Source organism: Pteropus vampyrus, unplaced genomic scaffold (assembly GCF_000151845.1).
Source record: "Pteropus vampyrus isolate Shadow unplaced genomic scaffold, Pvam_2.0 Scaffold48, whole genome shotgun sequence".
Taxonomy (NCBI): Eukaryota; Metazoa; Chordata; class Mammalia; order Chiroptera; family Pteropodidae; genus Pteropus; species Pteropus vampyrus.
Genome location: NW_011888829.1, coordinates 728,455 through 753,371, shown reverse-complemented (window position 1 = coordinate 753,371; position 24,917 = coordinate 728,455). Strand labels below are relative to the sequence as shown.

The window sequence follows — 24,917 nt, the reverse complement described above, 5'->3', positions numbered from 1 at the left end:
GCTATGGACAGAATTGTGTCACCCCCAGAATCACATGTCGAAGCCCTGTCTTCCAATATGACTGTATTTGGAGATACAGTCTTTAGGAGGTAGCTAAGGTTAAATGAGGTCATTAAAGATGGCTCCCTAATCGAATAGACCCAGTGTCCTTGTAAGAAGAAGAAAAGACGCCAGAGATCTCTCTCTGTGTACCACAGAGGAAGGCCATGTGAGGACATAGCGAGAAGGCAGCCAGGAGGAGAGGTCTCATCAGAAACCAGCCTGGCACCTTGATCTTGGACTTTTGGTTTCCAGATTGTGAGAAATAAATGTCTGTTATTTAAGCCACACAGTCTGTGATATTTTGTTATGGCAGCCTGAGCAGACGGATGCATACTATATAGTAAATCCCCATTTGTTTTGGGTTGACCCCGGACTTTCTGAAATCTGGTCCAGTTTCTCTGTCACCAGTTAGGCAGTAGGGAGAGTCAAGTAGCCCGTGGAGAGGGGAGAGGCAGCAGGGAGGGACTGAGATCAGCTAAGACTAGAACAGCTAGAGACAGGCTGTTAGAGTGTGTGTGTGGGGCGGGGCATAGGTGACATTACCCAGGGAAGGGAGAGACGGGAGAGGCTAGTCCAGCAGAAGGAAGCACTGACATAGATATTCTGGGAGCACTCGGGGCCGCTGCAACTTGGACCAGAGAGAGGAGAGGATGGGGCCCCCCCAGGTAGCAGTCTTCATCTTCAGGTGTTTATTTCAGTGTCTGTCTCAGTAGTTCAGACTCCAGTTGCTTTATACCTGCTCTCAAACACGAAGCTCCTTAGGGTCCCTCTCTATTCCAAAAACAAATCCGCAATGTGCATTTGGGGGCACTAACTCCCCGGGGGGTAACATCTTACTATTTGGTATTTATCTTTATTAAAAAATTGATGTATTTCATCTTCTATAAACAAGAAAAATGTATGTGAGTGGAGTGGAAATCTGTCCAATATCAGCTGCCCATGTCCCCTCTTTTAACCATTCCATCTCCACCCTGCCCTTGGAGGCTGCCCCTCTGATAATGCAGATCTGCCCCAGGTTCCCCCACCTCCAGCCCCTCCTCGGGGCACTTCTGCTCTTGGCTCTGCTTTCTGGCTCCTGAGTCCCTTTGGAAAGCTCCCTGCCAGGCCGATGCTGCACCAGTTCTGTCTCATTGTAGTGAATGCAGTGGCTCCCAGAGGCCTCGCCAACCAGGTAAGAGACAGCCATCCGTCTCCCTCCTCTTGGTCTGCTTCTGCGTGCCGGCTGCTGGTCTCAGTGGAGCACTGGATTCAAACTCTGAGGGGCCCAGAGCGATGCTCACTCACCTAGGGAGGAGGTGGGCAGTCTTTCAAGAAGTGGGATACTCTTAGGACGACTTGCTCCTCTCGGCTCACTCACTGGATGCCTGGGTTTCCAGAGGGCACCTGCTCGCTGCCTCTTCGCTCCTGTTCTCTGAAAGCTGGAGCAGCTGTTTGACTCAGCTCCAGCAGATGTGCCCACCCAGGATGCAGGGAGAATGATGCTGTGCCTGTCCTGGCAAGGGGCAGGTCCAGTCCAAGGGCCCAGGAAGCCAGCGTAGGCCACGGGCTCCATAAATGTCCTCTCTGTCATGACTCCAGTCATACTCGCACTCCATTTTGGTCCTGGACAAGCACAGCAGCCCCCTGCCTGAGTTCTCCCCCAGTGCTCTGCCACCAGCCCGAATGGCCCCCGGTGGATCCAGCCAGCTCTGGCTCTGGCGGCGTCCGTTTCTCGTTGAGTTAGCTGCAGACTGCTCACATGTGGGCTGGCCTCAGGCTACCTCTTCCTCCATATTCCCCGTTCCTCCAAGCTGAAGAATATATATAGTGCTCCTTCCTCCGTTAGCCTTCCCTGATGTCCTAAGCCTTCTGTGGTCTCTGCTTCGCTCCCCTGGCACCATGTAGCACTCACCATCTCTTGTGTTCCCTTGTGCTTTCCTGTGTCTGTCTCTTTCATCTACCCGTAGGGCTGGCCCCTGTGTGTGCAGGGCGGAGATGAGGTTAGTGAGCAGCTCCTGGGAGAAACCGGTCGGGGGTGAGCCAGGGCCTTCACGGAGCTTCACCTACCATTAAAACTTGGATAATGTGGCTTTGATTTTATTAAGGGAGTGATGAGTGAATTCCTCCTCCAGAAGTGATTGTGTTCTTTCTCATTGGGTCCCAAGAGACTATATTTTGTGGAAGAAAAAAAATCTAAAATACCTACAGTATGTTTGGACTTTTCTGTATCAATCTACGGTTCTGTTTTCATTCAACATATTTTTGAGCTGTTTTTCTGTTTCTGTTATGCACAGTTCTAGTTCATTTGTTTAAACTATGGTATAATATAACCACCTTTTATTCTTCTGTCTCCTGATCGATGGACCTTTAGGTTTTCACTCTTTTTTGCAAGCATTTGCTTGAACATCCTGGTACAGTTCTCCTCATGCACACAGTAGGAGTTTGTTTACGGGATGTGATTTTTTGCCATAGGGCATAAACATTTCCAGTCTACTTGGTTCCGTCAAGTGTTTGTAACAATTTATACTCCCAGCAGCATTGTCTGAAAGCTGCCTTTCCCCGGCTTCTACTAAACCTCAGTGCTTTCCAACTCAGTGAGGCTTTGTTGTTTCGATTGGGAAGAGGAATGTTGGGCAGCATTTCTAGAAAGTTAAAACGTGAGAGATTTCATCTGGGCTTGGACCAGTGCTTCATCAGGCTGGAGCTAAGGATCACCTGTTCAACTACCAGGCGTCATCTGCACAGGTCAAAGGTTTGTCCTGAATCACTGTTTTTATGGGTGTGGGTGGTCACACTGTCTTCAGTGCTGTGCACTTGTGGCATTGCTTCTGCCGATGTGTCTGTGAGGGTCTTACAGACGGGGCGGGGGCGATGCATTGGAGAAGCTCGCTGGTGTAACCAGCGGGCTGGAGATGGAGGGTGGTGGTCTCAGTCCCTGAGGCAGGGGCAGAGTGGTCAGATGGAGTGGGTTGGAGACTCCGGGGGAAGTGCCCTGAGCTGGGCGCGGGGGAGGAGCGAGAACCGTGGCTGAGAAAGCGCATGGGGCAGGAAGAAGGCGCGTGCCAGGGAGCGGTCCCCCGGGACTTCCTTTTCTGTTGCTAAACCGTGCCAGGTGCGTGCTCGTTGCACGACTTAAAGGACTCACCAGGCGTCTGACACTTATACTAAATCTGGTCCTACATGGAGATATAGTGTGGCTGAAGACGTGGTAACAGTAATGATTATGGAGAACTTGCAATGTGCCAGCTACTAAGTGCTGTATCTATGTTAATTCATTGAATTCTCACAGCACCCCTAAGGGGGCAGATATATGTATCATGTCCCTTTAAAGTGAAGACAGTGAGGCACAGAGGGCTTCATGAGTTTGGCCAGGTCCCACACCCAGAGAGTCTCAAAGGCGAGGTCTGACCCCAGGCAAGTGGACTCCGGGGCCCATGCTTTCAAGCCCTGCACAGTGCCTGGACATGGCAGGGAGGAAGGAATACTTCTCTATTCGTATTTTCATATCTGATTTTGAATTTCATTTTCACTGGGGAGTCAGGATAAGTTAACACTTTAATTAATACCTCTAAGCCAGCCAAGCCATGTAACTGAATAGTCAATTTCGTATAGGTGTAAAGAAAAATAATCTATTTGGGCTTTCTACTTTCTTTCTGTGATCTTTAGTTTCCATTTAGTTTTTAGCTAAGGCATACAACAGGTTGAAGAGTAAAATAATTAATCAATTATCTGAGTTTGGGTTCTCATATGCGACCCAGCTTGCTTGCTTGCTTGCTTGCTTCCTTCCTTCCTTCCTTCCTTCCTTCCTTCCTTCCTTCCTTCCTTCCTTCCTTCCTTCCTTCCTTCCTTCTTTCCTTCCTTCCATTCATCCATCCATCCATCCATCCATCCATCCATCCATCCATCCATATATTCTCTCTCTCTCTCTCTCTCTGAATTAACTGGTAAAAAGGAAAATCAGCACTTTATAGTTCCTTTTTCAAATGAAAAGTAGAAGACTCAGTAATCTGGATTTTTTTTACCCCGCTGAAACCAAACATTCAGCTATTTAGAAATATCTGGGCAGCTGTCTGTCTGTATTCTGTCATTTTTGGCTGGTTCAGCCTATAGAAAATGCCTGGCCTTGGTCTTGTAGACCCACAACTGAAAAAGCTAGTCAAGTGTTTGTGCACGATCCAATCTTGAACCCCCCATCTGAGCGGTAGTGACAGACAAAGGTAGTCATCTTTGTGCTGGCTTCTGCAGTTCTGGTAACTCATGAGTGATCATCGTTCCTCCAAAGGAGCAAGAATGAAGAATTTCTAGCTCTGTTTATCTTCTCTCTGTCCCTTTAGGACAATCACCTCATGCTGGATTCTTAATTTAAGGAACATGGATGTTTCCCTCTGACCCGAGAGCTGGGGATTCTTAACAAAAGCAACATTAAAAAAGCGCCAGACTGGCCTCTTCCCCCTTTCCCGCCCATTCTTCACCACTCCTGCCTGTCTCCACCACTGTCTCCCCATCTCGAGATCTGTCTCCACTTCTGGTCCCCGGAGAAAAAGTATGAGCTCATTGTTTTCCAGTGAAAAGCCAGATTTGGTCTCCTTCTCGCCTCGTTTGTCTGTCAGAGCCTGGAGATTGATGATCCTTCCACCAGCTGAAACTGTGCCTGGAGGAGCCACAGACTCGCGCATGGGGTGTCTGTGTACTGGGGTGGGAGGGGCCACGGTGAGGACAGTGGCAGTTCAGGGCTCTGAACTTTCTAGGAGGTGGTTAGGGATTTGATGGGAATAAGAGAACAGATTATTTACTATACCCCAAAGGGTAATTTAAAGCCATACCTCACCATCTCATTCTTTGCCAAGCAGTCTGTTTCAAGCTGGAAAATACATGGGCAAATTGGGAAAAAAAGGCAGCCCAAATCTTACAGGGAAGATGGGCAGCATGGGGGAAGCATGACAACACCTCATTCTTTATTTCCTCTTGTAAGGAAGTTAGTATGTAATGACATTTAAAAACGTCTTGTTTAAAACGTGCCGAAAGACTCAGAAGAGGGGAGAAGGCATTTGGAATCCAGGAATGAGGAAATTAAAAGGTTTTGTTGCTCCTACAAAAGATGAGGTGACGTTTAGCACAGAAGACAGTTAGATGCCGCAACGTTGGGCCAAGGAGAAGTCACCTGCCGAAGTGATGGAGAGGAGCTGGCCAATGACTGACTGGGGCAGGAGCCGGAGGGATGGGGACTGTGCCCTGCGGGCTGACTGCGGACCTCGGGCGTTGGTTATAATGAGGGCGGTGCGTGTGCTCACCCAGTGGCTTTGGCCTTATTTCTGTGTGACCATGAGATGATGTAGAAGGACAGGCAGGAGCACGGGAGGTGGTTTCTCCAGTGGGGCTGTCCCGTTTGCCAGGGGAGACCGGACGGGCAGAAGGAGCCGTGGCGTTTAAGGTGCTGTGAGCCTGGAGGTAGGTGGGTAACGTCCAGATTTTCGATAAAGGAAACTATCCGGATTCTATGAACATAGATGAGCAGCCGGCAAGAGGGAGTTCTGGAGAGCTGTCCACAGGCTGATGAAACAGATGGTGGGCGAGCACTCAGCAAGGAAGCCGTGATGCTGGGAGGCTGAACAGCCATGCCAGGCGGACCTCATTCCCTTTTCGGATGTGGTTCCTAGATGGGCTGGTGGGGTGAACGATGCAGGCGGAGTCCCTCATGATATCCAGGTGGACGAGGCGGGGCAGTGGGCCTGCGGGTGGCCGATCAGGCCCTGAATTCATAGCAGGCTGAGTGGTCCCACCCAAAGAGCTCTCTCTCAAAATGGTCTGATTTCTAGTCCCAAGGAGTGCGCGTGTGTGCGCGCACGCACAGAATTCTGTTTTCAGCACTGCCCTGTTGAGGGATTTTAGTCTTGACTCGGAGGAGGATGGGCATGGCCTGCTGATGCACTGTGTGGGACTGATTGCTGATTTGTGGAATGACAGGATCACGATCTAAAAATTTCTTTGGGGTCCGGAACCAATAGCAGATCTTGCAGCGGGTAACAAACCGAAATACAAAACCAACCATAAAACAACAAGACAGCTGCCCAAGTACGTGGTGGCTTAACAGCTTCACTGGAGGGCAGTACTCGGGGCGTTGTCCCCTCTCTGTGACCAGCCCTGTGACATGGCTGCTCAGAAGCTCACAGGAGGCCAGGATGTGCTGACAGTTAGGCTCCCAGGTCAGGCGAGCTCGCGATCCTGCGGGTCTTAACACGGGCCTGAGTGCACAAGGGAATGACTGTGGTTGGTGTCGCCCTGGGCGAGATTCTGACACCTAGACCGAGGGGATGGCCTGTGCCTTGCTGGGCGTGTGACTCTGGGAGTGGAACCTGGACGTGCTCAGGTTCCTGGAAGCGAAGGAGGGTGGGAGGGGTGTGGGTGCTGTCTTTAAACGCTTATAGGCTTTTACAGGGGAGCAAGGTATGTGTCCCAGAGACACACCGGATAAGTGATACGAACGTTTCCTGTTTGCCATGGAGCACGTTTTACATGGGTGAGCTCATTTATTCCTCATCGGTCTTAGGATGTGCATTTTGCAAATGAGGAAATGAGGCTTGGAGAGGTTGAGTAACTGGCCCAAGGGCCCTTGCTGGTAAGTGGCTTGTCCTGGGGTGGGGACAGGGATGTGGCAGATGCAGGGGCAGTGGACACTTAGGTCAGATGCAGGGGCAGTGGACACTCTTCAAGCTTTCCCCTGGTGCCACTAGGCACTGTTAGGGGAGCTGCAGAAGCAAACCTCTGTCTTCTTGTGGTTAGAGCAGCAGAGTCTAGATTCTGGAAATCGCTACACACAGGAGAGTTTTACTTTATTTGTTTCAGATGGAAAACCTTGGCGGGTCTCTGTCTTCCCAAAGGGCTTGATTTTACCCAATTTCTCTTCACAAGGGCGGTGTAGTGTGGTACTTGGCATGTTAAGTGGATCTGTATCCCGCTTGGGACACGTAATAGCTATGTGTCCTTGTGTAGGATGTATACCTTGCTGAGCCTCTATGTCCTCATCTGTGAAATGGGGATAATAACAAGGCCTTTTAGACTGAAGGAGATAATTCATACAGTACTTAACACTTAGGAAGCATTCCGTGCGCATAAGCTATTATTTAAATGAATAGCAATATTTAAAGCGCTGTTTTGGTCATCGGGAGTATGAAGATGGAAAACACAAGCTCTCCTATCTCAAAGCCTTTATTACAGGGCATGATTAATAAGCAAATCACTGCGTTAACAGCAGTAGCCAGCAGAAGGGGTTTGGGGATGGGGTGAGGGGTCAGAAACACGCTGGGGTGGGTGGGGGCTGGCATTTGGGAGCAGGGCTCTTGAGAATGAAATTCCACATCTGTGAACCAGGAGGGCCCTGAACGCTGCTCAAGACAGCCATTTATGTAACATCGCATGGAAAGGAATTAAATATTTAGGATTCGGTCTATGCAGTGCATACAAAACAACATTAAAAGGCCATGCCGATACCACAAGCACCAAAAACAAAGCAGGCAAAATGGAAAGCCTTTGAAAGCATTAAAAATAAAAACGTAGGTAACACTTTTCTGCAGCATGAAGAAAATAAAACCTTCTTTCTGGCTGGGCCTGCAGCCGCTATAAGCTTTGCACATCTTTTGGCTCAGAGCAGCTGGGAGGAGCAGAAGGTGCTAAAGAGGAGACGTGGGGAGGTGGAGTGGGGAGGTTTCTGGAAATAAGCTTTTGTGAAGAATCGCGTCTTAAATAGCAAGAGCTCTCGTCAACATTGCTGGTCTGTGGAGTTGCCAAAGGCGTGGCCTCCCCATTCCTGTCCCCATCCTGCCCTGCCAGGGGACAGAGGTTGGGGAGGTTGTGAGAACCCCCAGCCCTGTCTGCCCTCCTTGAACGCCTGGAACATTTCTGGTTTCCTTACTTCTCCTTTCCTCGGGGGCAGGTTTTACTTCTAATGCCAAACCTTTAGCCTCCTAAATTCCTGTGTTCCTTACCCCTGCTCTTTCGGCCTGCTCAAGAACTCAACGTTAATAATGCCGATAAATCTGACGCATGGCTTCCCCAATTTGCTAAAAGAAAGTCTTTCTACTTCCTCTTTCTGTTAAGATGTAACTTTAACTTTTTTATCTCTCTCTCTCTCTCTTTTTTTTTTTTTTTTGGAGTAAAAGCCCTTTGAAGAGGGGACAGAGTCCAACAAGATGTAAGCTTTAACAGGTTTCATCATTAAAAAAAATGTTGCTTTTTAGTTTATTTTTCCTGTATTCATCTACTTTCTACTTAATCTTTGCATTTATCAAGCACAGAGCACAGGCCTCAGGCTAGAAAGATGACTAAGAACTGTCAGCCCCATGGGACACCATGAGACCCTGAGGACCAGTGCTACAGCCGAGGCCCGGGGGGGCCAGGGACAGACCCGAGGGGTCTGAGCTCTCACCATTGGCACCGCAGGAAGAGGAGCTGTAGACAAACCTGAGTGACATTCCTCCCTCCCTCCTCCCTCCCTTTCTTTCTTTCTTCCTTCCTTCATCGATGGAAGTATTGAGCGCCTTCTGCATGCAAGGCACCATGGCTGCAAAATAATCGTTCCCGGTGAATCTTCACCTGGGCAGCCAGTCATCACAGCTGTGGCGCCCGAAACCCTGACACCAACAGACACTGCCGACTGGCTCTGGGAGGGCCTTCTGTCCAAATGCTCCCCTTCTTTTTCAGTCAGACAGGGATATTACTATGATATTTACCCCATGGGGTTGCTGGGAGGATGACATGGGATAAAATATGAGTTCCCGGCATACAGAAGGCAATGAATAGATTTTTTTCTTTCCTTGTTAAAAAGAGGGAGCTCTGGGATGGAGGAAAGACTCTCAGAAGTGGTCCAGCAGCCCATCCCTGTGTCTCTATGATGCTCGAATATCAAGGGAAGAAAAGAACACAGAGGATGTGGGGATGCTGAGAAAGAAGGGGAGGAGCCTCCGCTGCCCCGGGCGCCAGGTCACCCTTCAAAGTCACCTCAGGGTTAAGCTGGACCAATTCCTTCTACTTATCACCATACGCACTGTTTCCAAGTGTGTAAACCACCCTCACCACTCTAGGTAATCCTCCTTCGTTTGGGTCCCCCTGCCCCTGCTAAAGTAAAGCCTATGACGGGGACTCGAGGGGAGTCCCAGGAAGCAGGGGGAGGAAGGGAGGCCAGTGGCGTGTGCGTCAGGCGGACCCCAGAGACCACCCTCTGTGTAGCCGTGCAGAGCGCACCTCACAGTATGCTCCCCAGGACGGGACGCTCGCTCTCTGGCTCTCACACCCGCGGTCGAGGGGTGCTCTCGTGAGTGTTGACTCTCGTGCTCTCCTGTAGGCTGGGGATAAGCGGACTTGTGAAGGGCATTGCATGGAACAGCTTGCTGGGTGCTTGATGTGGGTGCTGTCAGTGTGCCCAGGAGCGCCCACTGCAGTGGGCCAGAGTTGTGGGGTGCTGAGGGAGCTGAGCCTCTGCTCTGGTTCTGTGCACTGAGATTTCAGACTTATTTCAAGGCATTGGGCAGACCCAGCTCCTGGATGGGTGTTTGACCCTGGGGTTGCGTGGCTGGTAGTTCTCAGACATGGCTTCCGGGAAGAGACCAACAAATACTCAAAGCCAGTTATGTCCTTTACCTTGTAGATCATTTGATCGAGTAACAGATCTTGATATCCATTCTTCATTCATCCAAATATATATTGAGGTCTTGCTGTGTGCCAACGGCTTGCCTGGCCCTGACGGTGAAAACGTAAACACGAGAGTGGTTTCTGCTTTTGATGAACTCAGTCTAGCAGTAGAAACTGCTCTTTGAATAAAACAGGATTTTAGGTCAAAGGAATCTGGGAGAGTCGCGTGCCATACCTGTCCTTTTTGGGGACAGTGCATATTAAAAACTCTTGAAGTCCTACAATTAGTAAACCATTTAAATATTGTTTAACTCAACTTTTTAAAAATACTTTTGACCATCACCTACCCAGCCTGCCTCATTCTACTTCCCTGGGTTTTATTGAGATATAATTGACACAATATTGTGGTGTCAATATTGTGGTGTCAATTAGTTTAAGGTATCCAGTATGTTGATTTTACGTGTATGTGTGTGTGTGTGTGTATATATAGTGAAATGATTTCCATAGTAAGTTTGGTTAATATCCATCACTTCACATAGTTATAAATTTTTTCTTATGAGAACTTTCAAGATCTATTCTCTTAGCAATTTCAAATATACAATGTGGTGTTGTTAACTACTTTTGACCATGCTGTACGTTACAGCCCCAGAAATTATGTATCTTCTAACTGGGCGTTCATACCTTTTGACCACCTGCACCCATTTCCGCCACCCCACCCCGGCCTCTGGCAACCACCCGTCTGCTCTCTGTATCTGTGAGCTCAGTTTTTTCAGATTCCACATATAAGTTGAGATTGTACAGTGTTTGTCTTTCTCTGCCTGACTTATTTCACTTAGCATGATGCCCTCAAAGTCCATCCATGCTGTTGCTGATGGCAGTATTTTTTCTTTTTTACGGTTGAGTAATATTCCTGTGTGTGTGTGTGTGTGTGTGTGTGTGTGTGTGTGTGTGTGTGTGTGACATCTTTATCCATCCGTCAGTGGACGCTTGGGTTGTTTTTATATCTCGCCTGTTGTGAATAATGCTGCAGTGAACATGGGGGTGCAGACGTCTCTTCATGATAGCAGTTCCATTTTCTTTGGATAAATATAAATACCCAGAAGCGGAGTTGCTGGCTCAAGCGGTAGCTGCAGCTGTAATTTTTTGAGGAACCTCCATGCTGTTTTCCGTAGTGGCTGCACCGGTCACTCCTCTTTTAGAGAGCGTGGGGGTGGGCGGGGAGTGCCCACGTTCTGGTTCTTCCTCAAGCCCACTCTGGTCAGCGCTGGGAGCACCTGCCAAGTCGCTGGAGCACACGGTCCACGTCCCTCGTGGGCCGTCGTGGATCCCACGTGCCCTTCTCGGCGTCTCGCCACTGCTGCAGGCCCTGTGCCTGGAGGAAGGGCACCGTGAAATCTCATTCACACCGACGCATCAGTGACCGGCTGCCCTTTCAGACTTATTTAATAAAAGAGCTTTAAAAATGGGTGTCTAAGGGAATAATACCCGACCCCAAGGAATGACTCTCTAATGGAAGAGTTTAAAGTGCTATGGCACCTGTTTAGGGAACATAATTTGAGATGGGGTGGGGACAGGTCCCAGTGCTGCCTCTAAAATCGTCTGCCTGAGAAGGTTCCTGCGTAACATACATAACTAGAGCGATAGCCCCCTTCCAGGGTGCTGGGGAAGCCCTGTGTTGCTGATAGTGGATGCACGTGAGAGGAAAATCTGGTGTAAGGCGTGGTCGGGGCCCAGGCGTCAGCGACCGTGTGCCCACTCCGCCACTCCCCTCCCCACCTCCCGTTCATCACTGTCCTGTGTGTATCGAGCTCTTGTTCTTCCAGCCTCTGGGTCACCGTGTGTGAAATAGACGTACATAGGTATGTCTACAGCATGATGGAAACATCGGTCGCTAATATGATTTCTGATTTCTCGTGATCTTGACCCCTTAGAGTAAGGAGTCTTTGGGCAGCAACTGATAATCGTAACTAATATTTCTTGAGCACTTTCTGTGTGCAGGACCCATACTTAGTACTTGATGTGAGTTCCCAGGCTTTTGCCTTGGTTCTTAAAGGATCTGACACAGAAAAAGGATGAGAACCATCTTTCCTTGTTTCTTGTTTCTGTGTCTCCCTTGGCCACCGAAGACTCTGGAAGTGGAGGTGGCGGGAGGAGGAATATGCTGGCATTAGGCGGAAGGAAAGCTGGGTGAGGCGTTTAGAAGGAGAGGAGGCCAGGAAGACGAGGGGAAGAGAAGAGGCACGAGAACGGAGGGCGGCGAGTGTGACGCCTGCGTTTGTCCCTCGAATCCAGTCCCGGCCTTGATCTCCTCGCTGCCCCTGGGGCTGGCCCGCCCTCAGCTTCCAGTTAGGGTTGGCTCCCGGGTGTGCCTGGCAGGAGATAAAGGTGAGAGGAGGGAGAGGTTGGGTGTTTATACCCTGCCACCTCGCCATGGGTTGGCCGTGACTCTGCCAAAGGCTGCATCACCTCGGTACGGCCACCATCTCAGGCTCAGGTCACGGCTCCTGCCTCTGCTCCCCGAGCCCCTGGGTTCTGCCGCCTCCTGCTGCTGCCAGCCCCCATTCCCGGCACTGCCTTCTGCCAGTCTCTGCACCCTGTGCTCAGCTCTGTAAACCGTCTCCTTTTGAAACTCTCAGTTACCCGTTTGGGCATCCTGTCTGTCTGGGACCCTGACATGCAGATAGGAGAGTCACCAGCTCAGAAGGCAGAGCATGGCCGAAGATGTAAAGTGTCCTTTACCCCAAGTACCCCACCCCCAAGTTTTCTTGATGGGGAAGCTCTCTGGGCTGGAACGCAGGGGAAGACAGGTTTGATCTTCATCCCAGGTAGGGCCTCGGGCTTCACCATTGCCTTCCAGGGGGCCCCTCTGCACTGTTTGCAGCAGGAAAGCCTGTTTGTATTGGGAAACCCACATTCTGGGCACACGAATTTGGTGCCCAGATGGTGCCTGTATTTACAAAAGCCCAGCACACTGACAGGACCTGCAGACACATGGATAAACATTTTGCCTTTCTTCTTAGGCAATATTTGAGTCTTTCAAATTTAATTGCTGTCAAGGCAGGATGCTTGCATCCCCGAGGCAAAGCAAATAGTGAGGCCTCCAGTGGGGCTGTGGCTGTGGCAGAGGCTCCAGCCAGGCTCCCTGGCCGCCCCCGAGGTACTTGTCTGTCAGCTCCTTGCTCTTGCTGAGTGTCAAGTGGCCGGGTGGGCTGGGGGTGAGAGAAGCCGAGGGGGCTGGCTGCAGCCTGCCTGGAACCCTGTGGTCGTTTGTTGAGTTTGTTTTGAGGCTAAGAGAACCTGATTTAGCCAAGAAATCAGGTATTTTTCTCAGAAATTAGTGATGGGCACCCCTGGGATCTTGTTTGGGTCTCCGAAGCTGGGTCCAGGAGTGTTCTGTTAGCTGCTAGTGTGTATGACACCTTTGTGCTTATTGGACTGAGGCAGTCCCTCGGGCGGGGGCGGGCCCCTCCTCCCCACCAGAACGCACGGCTGGGCAAGCAGAGCGGTCGCTGGATTTCAGAGCCCAGGTGTCCCCAGGAGGTGGCCTTGTGCAGGGCACAACCTGCTCAACAGTACATGTCCAAGGTCGTTGCTAGTGGTATTCTTATTAAAATCCTCTATCCTTTTTCATCTTTCTCTCCTTTTTTTTTTTTTTTAAATTGCTCTATTCACCCTTCGGATTCCATTCACAAGGTGCTGTGAGAGGCCGTTCTGCGTGTGTCTTCCTTCTCCCTCACCGTGATTGACAAGCCTTTCTTTACATTGTCCAGACAGGGAAGAAGTGTTTGCTGCAGAGTCACAGAGTTCCGTGACAGTCACCCGTTCTAATTTGCCTCAATTATTTCAATCCCTCGCATGTCATAGTGGCGGTTGGATCCCTCCTTGCCTGCTGTGGTTTTACAAAGGGGCCTCGTATTATTCATTCCTTTCTTGAAAGCACATGTGATTGGTGCTCACCCTGCACCGGAAGCTAGGGAGATCAAGATGAATGGACGAGACGAGTCCCTGCCCTTGAGAAACTCATAATCTGGTGGGGGAGCGAGGCGCGTGAACAGATAAGTCACGGGCTGTCGGTGAGCTTGGCGCAGGGGACAGGCATGCGGAGGTGGGGGGGGGGTGCCCAGTGAGGGCCCCCTGCGGGGCGCGGCGGGCCGAGGGCAGCTCTGCCAAGGACCTGCCTGTCGGCCTCTGCTCAGGACGAGTAGACGTGCGTCACTTGAGGAAAGCCAGGGAGGAGAGTAGGGGCAGAGTCGGGGCCAGGTGGGAAGGGCCACCTGGCGGAGCGTGGGGTGTGTGATGGCTGGGGCTGGAACTTTCCGCCGGAAGAGTATGGGATAGTCTGTGTGGAAGAGACACCACAGCTTCCTTTCTGGAATATACTTTCTGGACACAGCAGGGTGGAGTGGGGCGGAGTGGAGAGAGACTCTGCTCAGACAGTTCTGGGTTCTGATCCTGTTGCTGCTACCTCCTTGGGCGTGTCACATCATCTTGAGCCTCCACTTTCTTATTTGTAAAATAGGAGTGACGATCCTAGTAATACCTACCGAATTGGGGGTTGTATACAGGATTAAGCAAGACGCTGTCCATAACAGAGTTCCCGCTGGTGGCATAAGTACAAGACTCGAGTGGGTCACGGTGTGTTGGATGCTGGTTCCCGCAGCCTTCGGAGAGGCTGGCAGAGCTGGGCCAGCGCGTCTGTTGATCCCAGGTGCCTCTTTTCTGTGTGTGCCGTGACACGAGTCAGGTTGGGAACCACTGGTCTGCGAAGCACTCGGCACGGCTCTCCTACTTTCTGAGTCTCCAGGGACTGTGGCTTTGTAGAGCTTGGTCGTTGTTACTATGGAAGGAATGGGGACAGAGAGGAGAGGCTGGAGCCCAGGGAGGTTTCTGAGGTAGAACGGACAGAACGTGCGGACCAGCCGGATGTGAGGGAGGAGGGGCCCCCCTAAAGCGGAGGCGGCATCGAGGGCGACTGGGGTTTATGGTGCTGTTGGGTGGACGGGAGGCCATGCTGTTAATGGAAACTGGAGCGTGTGGGTTTGAGGACGTGGAGGCCGTTTGCCGGACTGCTTTCGGCAGAAGTATAGCAAGTTCGGGAGGAAGGGAGACCGGGTGGGGATGTGGTCGGGGGAATGCTGGGGCCTGTGAGAGACTTCAGGGTGTTTTCGTAGGCCAAGGGGACGGAGGCAGAGGAGTTGAAAATTAAAGACTAAAGGAAAGGAGTACATAACACTTTCCCCAAACTTCGCTTCTTTGAACCGCATCTGTCCCATCGGAGGACTGTCTGCCAATAGCTGGCAGTTGGGCAGTTGTCCAGATGTGATTTACAATAAGGCATTGATTTCATGAGAGGCACTGTCTAAATTATTGCACTCCACCAATTGCCAGGTTCCCTGCTGACATTGAGCCAGGGGTCAAACAATTCAATCAGGTGCCACACTTATAAATTGAAAATCAGTGGGGTGCAAAATGGATTACCATCAAAAACCATTCAGGTGCACAAGCAAATTTTAAAACCCCTAACTTTTAAAAATCACTCCTTTCCTGATTCTTCACAATGCCCCGAAATTGAGTTTTAATATCCCCCAGATAAGCAAGCGTCAATAGAAATGGCTGCAGGGACCATGAGTGGCAAGGGAAGAATGCCCAGTCACGCCTTCCTGTTGGAATTTGCTAACAGGGTGGATTTGTGAATTAATACCTTGGCAATTCTGTTAGATTCTTGAAGGCAGCGGTTCTCAAATTTAAGCGAGCAATGGAATCACCTGGAAGGCTTATTAAAATTGAGATTGCAGGCTTGACCTCCTTGTTTCTGAGTCGGTGTGTCTGGGGTTAGACCTGGGAAATTGCAACTCTAGCAAGTTCCCAGAATGCTGATGCCATGGTCCCAGAAGCACACTTTGAGAACCTTTGCTCTAAGATCTAGGAATATTTTGATAATTTGACTAAGAAAGAGCATACATTGATAATAACAACTTATCGGTAAAGGTCCTATTGGACCAGGTGTTGAGTATGTGAAGGGGCTTCAATTTTTTCCCGGAAACCTGAGAAGAGACTGGTTCAAAGAGATACAGACTGATCTGAGTGCTTTGTCTTCAGAGGTGAGGTTGGGGGATGGGACAGAGAGAAGGGAACAGGCCCCTCCTCTAGCTTGGCATTCCACAGACAGCATGTGCTACAAGCACAAATGACATCATCAAGGCCCAAGCCTGCTCGCTTTTGGTCCGTGCGTACAAAACACCGTTAATGTCTTTCGATGCCAAACTTCCTCCCTTGACTTAAACGCTGATTTCCTTAAACACACATGGGTACTACCTTCTCAGCAAGCCATCAGCCTAAACTGTGGCTCTCCCACCTCCGAATGATGCCAGAGATGTGTTTTTCTAACCGAATCTCTAGTGTTTGATTTTAGTTTCACTCTCCTGCTCTTTTGGAGTCAAAGTTACTGCTTTGCATAAACTATAGGTGTCACCAGGCTCAATATGAAACCAGTCCCTTTCCCCAGGACAGAAAAATGGATCCCAGAAACTGCCTCAAACGTGGTTGCTTCCTCACTGACGCTTGGTTTCCTGCCTCTCTTTGCCAGGAGAGATCGAGCGATGCACATACATCAAATACCACTACTCCTCGGCCAGCATCCCCAGGAACCTCACTTTCAACATCACGAAGACCATCCGCCAGGATGAGTGGCACGCCCTCCGTAAGTCACCTGACTTTCTTCCTTTGGCCGTGACCTTCGGAAAGCATGGGGTTTGGATGCCCATCAACAGCTCGGTCTGGGTAGAAGGCTGTTCTTCTCTCTGAGGCCTGTGGACAGTCTGGGATCAGGGCGGCGGTTCCTGAACGCGTCAGTGTCTGTGGGTCACAGTTGCCTCAGTTGGTTTTGATTCTATTATAAATTTGAGGATTTTGCTTCTGAAATTAAAAACAAACAAACGACTAGCAGTTAGACGATGGTCAGTGATCGCACTTCACTACCCTAGTAGGCATTTCAGATTCCACCTACCGGACCGACTCCTGGGATTTCACTACAGCGTGTCTCCAGGATGCTCGGAGCGTTATTGTGGAAACCTGCTCATCCCTTGTGTCATGCTCTGCACGGGCTGAGATGGCCCGTGATTGCAGGCTCACCGTAACGGGAATTTGCATCTGGGTGGGGTCACTCAGTGGTGGGGCCTGGTCCTCAAATTACAAGTTTCCGGCTCCCCCAGAATGACAGACGCTGGGGCCCTGGTTTGCACTCAGGTGCTCAGCGAGGATCAGAATTCTCACTTCTATTGGTTGGGGAATTTCTTGGTCAGGGATCCTCAGAGACTTAAGTTGTGATGGGAGGGTGACTTAATGAGCAAACAAGAGTGAGTTGGCTATTTTTACTCTTCTTCTCCCTGGGGGATCTGTGCTCGTCTGGGTCAGCAGTGCTCTCCTCCGTTGCTGGCACAGTTCTCCGTGTGAACACATTCTTACTCTTAGTAAGCCCCACGCCGTCACTTCACTGTTGCATTTGTCCTTTCTTTCCTATTCCGGCTCTTTCCACATATCTCAAGGTTAAGATGCAACTCACTTTGATGTGGGAAAGAGGGTCTTTTGTTTCTTGATAAAAAGAATGATAAACTTTGAAGAAGCCTAGAAACACATTTCTTCTCTTTATTGTCGCCTGGTTATCTTTTGCATGCCTGGAACCGACCAGGTACGTTCCACTTTTTGGTTTGAGTTTAATCCAACAACCATACCTTGGGAGTCAGGGGTGGTGAGAGAGACAAGTAAAAATAAACAGGAAAGAGCAATCATTCATTGGTTTCAAGAAAAAGATTGTGGATGGTTGTGACTGATGCCATTGGCCTGAAATGATAGAGCAGGTGTCAGCAGGTGGGGAGGCATCACCTAAATGGTGGCCCTACTAGCTGTATCATTACTAGAGACACTAACCCGAACATGCGGACAGGCTGCTCATGTTCAATGAGCATTTCTACATTCTAGCCACTAAGTGAAGCGCACCACATCCTTATTTAATTCCGGTGTGAAGTTTGCCTCGAAGAGCCGCACGATCGAAGTTCTTAATTTCCCTTTTGGAGGTAGACCTGTAAGGAGCTGCCTCTGTAAATACCTTGAGCATGACTGCTGATTTGTCACATGGCATTGGTCTAGTATAGACAGTTTCGGGAGCCGAAAAAGGATGTTCAAAGTACACAATAAACTTTGTTGAATAACCACTTAAATATAACTTAAGTTATGGGGGTCATAATGGAATCTAAGAAGGAAGAAGTCATTGACATAGCAGCTTCGATTCAAATTCACTCAATTCATCCAAAGTTACCGAGTTTCTGTATGTACCAGGCACGTAGTGGATAGCGAGGCCACAAGGAGCTCTTTCCAGGAGCTCACATCTGGAGGCGGAGGAGGATGGTGGGGAGAGAGATACATTCGCAAGCAAATAATTACCAGGCAATGCGATAATTACGATATAGTAAAATTGCTTCAAGCAATTAAGATAGTTTGTGAAAGTTTTTCAGCAAGAAGGAGAATTATTTTAGTGTCAGTTGCACGGATGCATTTCAAGGGAAACCTGGTAGAACTCTTTTGGCTGTTTACACAGCAGACGTCTGGGATCCAAATAGATTACTCATCGCAGCATCACTGAAAATATGTTACATGATGTCGGCCAAGATGGAGAGAGGGGCTAATGCTAGGGTTTGCGGACTCTTCTTGAGGCCCGTGTCTCCAGGGTCCTCATTCCTAAACCGTAGTGCTGTTGGGTTTTGCAAAAACTAGTGTGACACTTGTGCTGTGATTGGGGTGCTCACAGATCTATTTTTAACTCAGCGACTGATATTTGCAAAGGTTTTGGGCACCCTGTGTTGGCGCAGTGGAGGCTGCCCTTTGGTGTGAGATTCCTATGCCTCTTTCACCGAGTGGCCTAGTGGGCTGTTAAGCAGGCAGAGAACATTTGCCATTCCTGACATCGATGACAGCTATTTTTAGCCAGAGTGCAGGTGAGCATCTGTCTCATCTGAAGTTGGTGTAAGTGTCAATGGCAATGCTGGTGAAATGGGGAAGCACAGTCAATGGCAGTTTTAATTTTCAGAGTTCAGATATTGATGGCACTAAGTAGGAAGTGGACACACAGGAGCCGAGCCCCCTTTGGAATAAAGTAGAAACTATCAAAGATTGGCAGACTCCTATGATCAAGCTTTGGAAATTAAAAAAAAATCAGACTGTTTTCTTTACTTGAGAATCCTGTACTCTTTAATACTGTAAATGGGATCAAATAAATTCATATGATACTAGATTGGTTATCATTTAATAATTTGACTATAATACTTACATTCTATAATTTTTCTTGATACGTAAGTTTTGTCAAAGGAAAGAAATTTGATTTTTTTTTTTTAAAGCAACTTCAGGCAACTATTTTGGACTTCGGTTTTACTTAGGTTATACATTATTCATCATGAATTTGCATGTGGCTGTCAATCAATGATGTGGCAAAAATTTCAAATAGGAAAAGCAGAATTTAAAAATTATGCTGTGGTTCTGCAATGGTTAACCCTACCAATGGGAGGCTTAACTATCTGGCTGTGAGCTCCTTCCCTTTACAGGTGAACAGCAGGTAAAAGGATAAAATGAGCCATAGGCCACGAGGCTTACAAATCCAGGTGTAAATAGATAGATAATAACCACCTTGGGAAGTAAAGGCCAGAGAATTGAGAGAGAGAGAGAGAGAGAGAGTGTGTGTGTGTGTGTGTGTGTTCGTGTGTGTGTGTTTGTGTGTGTGTTCGTTCGTTCGTGTGTGTTCATTCGTGCGTGTGCGCCTGTGTGTGTGTTTGGGGGAGGCTCTGACTGAGGTTTGAATGCTGAACTGTTTGAGTGACTGGGTGATGAGGTTCTGACTTGGCTTGGACGGCACAGGCTGGTGAGGTGTTGTGTGTGCCTGCTTCTCCTTCCTGCGCTGGCCGAAGCTTCCTGGGAGAAGGCAGAACTCCTCCCAGAGTTGGGACCTGTGCCATAGGTCCACGTTGCTCAGGGCAGTCCCCCGCCTCCTTAACTGCCTGCAGCCCCTCCCTGGGCCCCAGGGACCTGAGCCTCTGTGGACTCTGGGTGCGCTGCACTCCTGACCCAGATCCTCCTGCTGCCTCCAGGGCTGAGGCAGGACAGGTGAGTGTCACTGGGCCAGTGAGGATGAAAGGGTGGCTGCAAGAGCTGAGCTTGGCTGATGCCACTCTCCGGGTGGGTTGTCTGGCCTAATGATTCGAGCGTGACAGAATCAGATGAGCAGCGGTCAGGGGAAGCAGGCTGGCTTTGCGGTGGCGTCTGAAGGAGTGCTGCCTCCTCCTCTCACTAGATCCCACAGGCTTTTCTGTGTGAGGTTGCAGTGCTTGTTTGGGGAATGCTGTGTGCTGTGTAAGCTCCAGAGTCCCTGAGGCCATCCCGAGTGGCCTACCTTTGCTCTCCCTGCCCCTGGCGCCACTTCAACATGCCCTTTCAGCTCAGCCAGGGGCCAGGATACTGCCAAGTGGCACTGCAGGGAAGGGGAGCCTGAGGGCCTGTGATGGGGACAGGGCAGCCAGGAGTCTGAGAAAGCAGGGCCTGGGAAGATGTTGTCACTGAGAGGGAGCTGGCATGGAGTGGCGCTGGGCCTGGGGCTGCACTGGGGGACCCCAGGGAGGCTGGCAGGGGCACCCACTGATCCGCTTGGCAGGGGCTCTGGGCAGCTGCTGCGGTTTCTGTGCTAGCGAGCTTTCACAATCCCAGGGATGGGTTCTTACTCGTGGTGACCCCCGCGGAGGCCAGGCCAGCCTTGCAAACAAGAGGCAGCTCACCACAGATTGCACACAAGGCCCTGAGACGCTGTGCTTGTGAGCTCAGGCTTCCTCATTCCACTTGGTGTTTTCAAGATGGAGGTTCCTGCTCACGGTCGATTGCAACCTGGCAGAGGGAGTTGGGGAGCTGGGGGCTCTACTTCCCTCCAAGCAGATCTTCTCTGTTATCTTTCAAGAGGCTGAGAGCCTGGAAAGCTAGATTTTTTTAAAGCCTCCTTAGTCCAGCTAATTAGATGGGACGGTCATGTAGCACATTTCCGGTTGGCCGGGGGAGGGAAAGAGAGGACTTCCAGCACCTCCTGGCCCCCTCCAACCCTGCTGAGGGCCCTGACCCCTCCCCATCAACACCCTCACACAGCGGCCTGGGAAGTGGAATCAGTGGAAGTAAGGAGGGCACTAGGGAAGGGGCATTGGGGACAGGGGGAAAGGGGACAGGTGGAGGCCGAGGCCTTGTGCAGGAGGAAGGACATTTCCATGGACATGTGGCTGAGAGAGAGAGAGGAAATCAAAATGCAGACTGTCTTGTCTAATGCAGACACGTGAACGACACACTTTGCTCCCTGTCCCTGAAGCTCTCGGCCACTCACAACGGGAGCCTGTGGGCTAGCTCAGTCGTGGGGGACCAGCCACCATCCAGGCCACAGGCTGAGAAGCCCAGCCTGTCCTGCTGCTCTGGCGAGGATGTATCTGGCCTCTCCCACACCCTCCCCTCTTTCCAGAATTAGCACATGCTGCCCCTGAACCCTAGTCTCCTGGTGCTTCTGTGACTCCCTCCAGTCACCCCCACATACTGCCCTCCTCTTGGGCCCCAGGCTGCGCCTTGCCCCTCCCCACTGCCATCAGCCTCTGCCCTTGGACTTATGTAGGCCCTTCGCCCAATGGCACTTCCCTTTTCTTTTCTCGATGGGCTGCCCTGGGAGCTCCTGGACCAGCTGGTCATCTGCCCTTTGGGTGTTCCTTCCATGCAGACTTCTGGCCCCCCAGCCTAGGAGCTGTCTTGGTCCCTGGTCCCTTCTTCCTCAGCCATCCCTGGTTATGACAAGATGACTATGGTAGACCAAAGGGCTTGGGATGAAGAGAACAGTGTAATTATAACAACAACACCACCTCTTTGTGCATATCAGCTGTAGTGCTCCTGGGAGCCCAGTCTGAGCTGTTCTGGCTCCTTTGCAGGCCAGGTAACCAAGCCAGGGAGGAGGAGGCAGCCTGCAGGTCCCGTCTTGGCCTTGGGGAAATCTGAGACTGAGAACTCAGAATCCAAGTCTGGACTGTAGCGGGCAGACTCCCTCCAGCTATTTTTTTTTTTCTTTCTGTTTTTGGCTGATGTTATGGAAAACAGCCTAATGAGGTAAACATTCTAGACGTTAGCAGCTTAGGTTCCCTGCAGAGTCAGCCATTTCCCTTCCCCTGAATCCACATCTGAGCCCAGCCAGTGCGAGGCTCTCACTGTGTGCAATCTGTGGTGAGCTGCCTCTTGTTTGCAAGGCTGGCCTCCGCGGGGGTCACCACGAGTAAGAACCCATCCCTGGGACTGTGAAAGCTCGCTAGCACAGAAACTCAACCAATAGAGCATCGCCATATGTCACTTGGTATTCTAAAGTCTTTGCTTTTTGCAAACTATTCCACATCTTTCTGCCCGAACTCAGCCCTTGGAGGGAACGTCGTAAACCTTTCAGGAGACCCACACCCTGCGCTGGCTGCCCCTTGCCTGTACTCCCAAGGGCCCAGGGGTCTTTCTGCAATGAGCCAGGCAGAGAACACATGCCTCTTACCGCAGCGGTACACCTGGACCTCCCTCTGCAGCAGTAACTCGTGCCAGGACACTCCTTGCTTCTGTTAAAACTTACCTGTGCTCAGTCCATCCTCTTAGGCGTCTGCTGGGCAACAGCTTTACTAATTTGGTGAGGGTTTTCTTTTTTCTTTGCCTCCCCTCCCCTCCCCTCCCTTCCCTTCCTTGTGGTGGAAGGAAACTCAAGGTTTATTGTAGAAAATTTTATATTGTGATTCACAGATTATGTGACATAACCTTCTCATTCTCAAAGCATTAAAAACAGTCTAACTGACTCTAAATTCACATTTCCAAGTTGCTTTGTCAGACATTTGATTCGGTTCCTTTCCTCGTATAGGCAGTAGGTAACTGGCTCCCATAAAAGCGAGCTGCTTCAGCAGAGCACAGTGAAAGCCCACCTTCTCTTGCCTTTCAGAGGTTACGTAAGATGCCGGGACACTCACAGTTCAAAGTCGATGAGCTCGTTTGACCTACTGTGTTAATGTCTTCTTGGATTACCTTTCCTGATAGCATTTTTTATTATTCAGAGGACCTAACCCAAGAGAATGACAGTGAGGTGACTGAAGGTCATGTGGAGATACTTTAAAACATAACTCACATGCAGCCAGCTGTCCATCCACCTACTTAGGTGGCTGGCCCAGCAAGGGATCAGTGATGGAGACGGAGGGGACAGAAAGGAGAGTTTCTTTATTTTTTCCCAGACGGCCGGAGGAGCAGAGAAGGGACAAGGCCGGGAGTGGGGGGTGGGGCGGAGTGCAGCACAGCCTTCTCCGTTAAGGACAGCCGTGTGCTGAAACAAATTTGAGAACCGCTGTGGGGGTATAATTGCAGTCTTCAAGCCACAATTCATCTGAACGTGCAGGTCCAATTTTGCGCTGGGAATTAGTTGGGAGTGTGGCCTAGAGGCATTCTCTCAGCTTCTGCGGAATGGAAACTGTTTTCTTCTGGCCGGGCACACTGATAGGGACACCACAGAGGAGAACTGGGCACGACCCCACTGGCATCCTTCAGCCATTTGTTAATTTACTCATTCAATATTCACGGGGTGCCGCATTCTACCAGGAGCCCTGTGTCAGCTGCTGGAGGGGATATTCAAAGATATTCTGCTTTACAAATTGGGCGATGTATTTCCAGGTGCCAACCAGGCACGGGATCAAACCACTCGTTGCTTCCTGTTTATCGACTACCCAGCGAGTGCAGGCTTACGCTGCCGACACACTCTCACCATGGGCCCCAGCCTCAACCCTTCAGTCAGCATGGGGTCATTGCAGGGAAAATAAAAACAAGATGTAGGATAAAACTACCAGATCACAGAGGCATGGCCTGCTTTGTTTTTTTACAGCAAGGAAAGAGTGGGGATGGTTAGGGTCTGCCTCTTCTTGTTCTTCTAGGGGGAGCTGTCCCAGTCTTAGGTGCTGAATGTGGCAGGTGATTGATTTGTCCTTCCAACAGCTAAAACGATGGAAGCTCTCCGTCCAGGCCAGCCACGCAGTGAGGGGCTGGAGCAGGCCCAGGAGCTGAGTGTTCCAGGGGGCAGGGACAGCTCAGCAACAGGGAATGTGGGTTGCATGACATGCGGATGTCTGGGCAGCAGCCACTTGTCAACAAGACAGAGAGTCAGCAGGCATGCATGCAGAGTGCCACTTTGGGGCTTTAGAACTCCATGGTTGAGTAGGGAGGAGGCTGGGCCAAAGGAGCGTGGGCTCCGGTTCTACAAAGAATCTGGGGTATTAGGGAGTTAGAATAAGGAACGGAGAGCAGTGGCTATGAGGGAAGCCCTGTCTTAGGAACTGGGGTACACAGCCCAGACCTACTCATCAGAATCTCCAGAGGTGGGCCCGGGAATCTGTGTGGTTCTCACATACTAAACGCTTGGTCTGGAGGATGCTGGTGGGGGCTGGAGTGGTCAGGGAAGGCTCAGAGGAGCAGAGAGCCTGGGCGGGCTTTCGATGGGAGTCGGCAGAGAGAATATTGTTGCATTTAGCACAATCTCTCGTACAGAAGTGGAACTTAAAAGTGATTTGTGTGCCATTTGTCTTTCCCCTTGGTTATAGCGGTAATTTACTTTCCTTCCACGTTTCTTTTTGTGAGTCTGGTAAAACGCATAGAAGAGGCAAGGTGTATTTCTTTTTTTCTTGCATTTCGTGTATTATCTGCGACCATCCTCCTAAATCCTCCTACTGTGTAGCCTCAAATCTCTATCTTGTATCTCCAGTGTCCTCCCTCACTCTGAAACTGGCTTCAAGCTCCAGGAAGCCAGGGGGGCACCGGACTGCATTCCGGCTCTGTCACGCTCGAAGTTTATGATCCTGGGCACACTGCATGTTGTGAACCCAGTCTACTCATCCCTAAAGCGGTGGTAAATAACACCCGTCCTGAGAGTTATTTTAAATTTTTGTTAAATAAAATGATTCATGTGAAAATCAGTCGCTTTGTAAAGTCTGATGCCACGCAGTCTTAGGTGCTATCATTATTGGAAGACAGAGCTGTGTCAGGCACAGAGATCGCTATGGCATCTGGGGAAAAGACTCTGAAATGACATTTCGTGGACTCAGAGGCTTTTCTATTTGACTCTACACGGCCAAGACAGGTGAGTTTGCCTTGTGCGTGGCTGTGCATATTGCTGGGTTCATCGTGGGTTTGCTACCTGTACAGGTGTGTGTGTGGTG

The 24,917-nt window shown here is 50.2% G+C and overlaps 1 protein-coding gene across 1 annotated transcript in view; it reads left to right on the top strand.

The window, feature by feature from the left end:
• TMEM178B (transmembrane protein 178B) overlaps positions 1–24,917 on the top strand; it is a 329,105-nt gene that overhangs the window by 90,883 nt on the left and 213,305 nt on the right. The window contains exon 2 of the mRNA XM_011359475.2: positions 16,232–16,345. Coding sequence (XP_011357777.1) covers positions 16,232–16,345 — 114 coding nt within the window. The remainder of the gene's footprint in view (positions 1–16,231; positions 16,346–24,917) is intronic.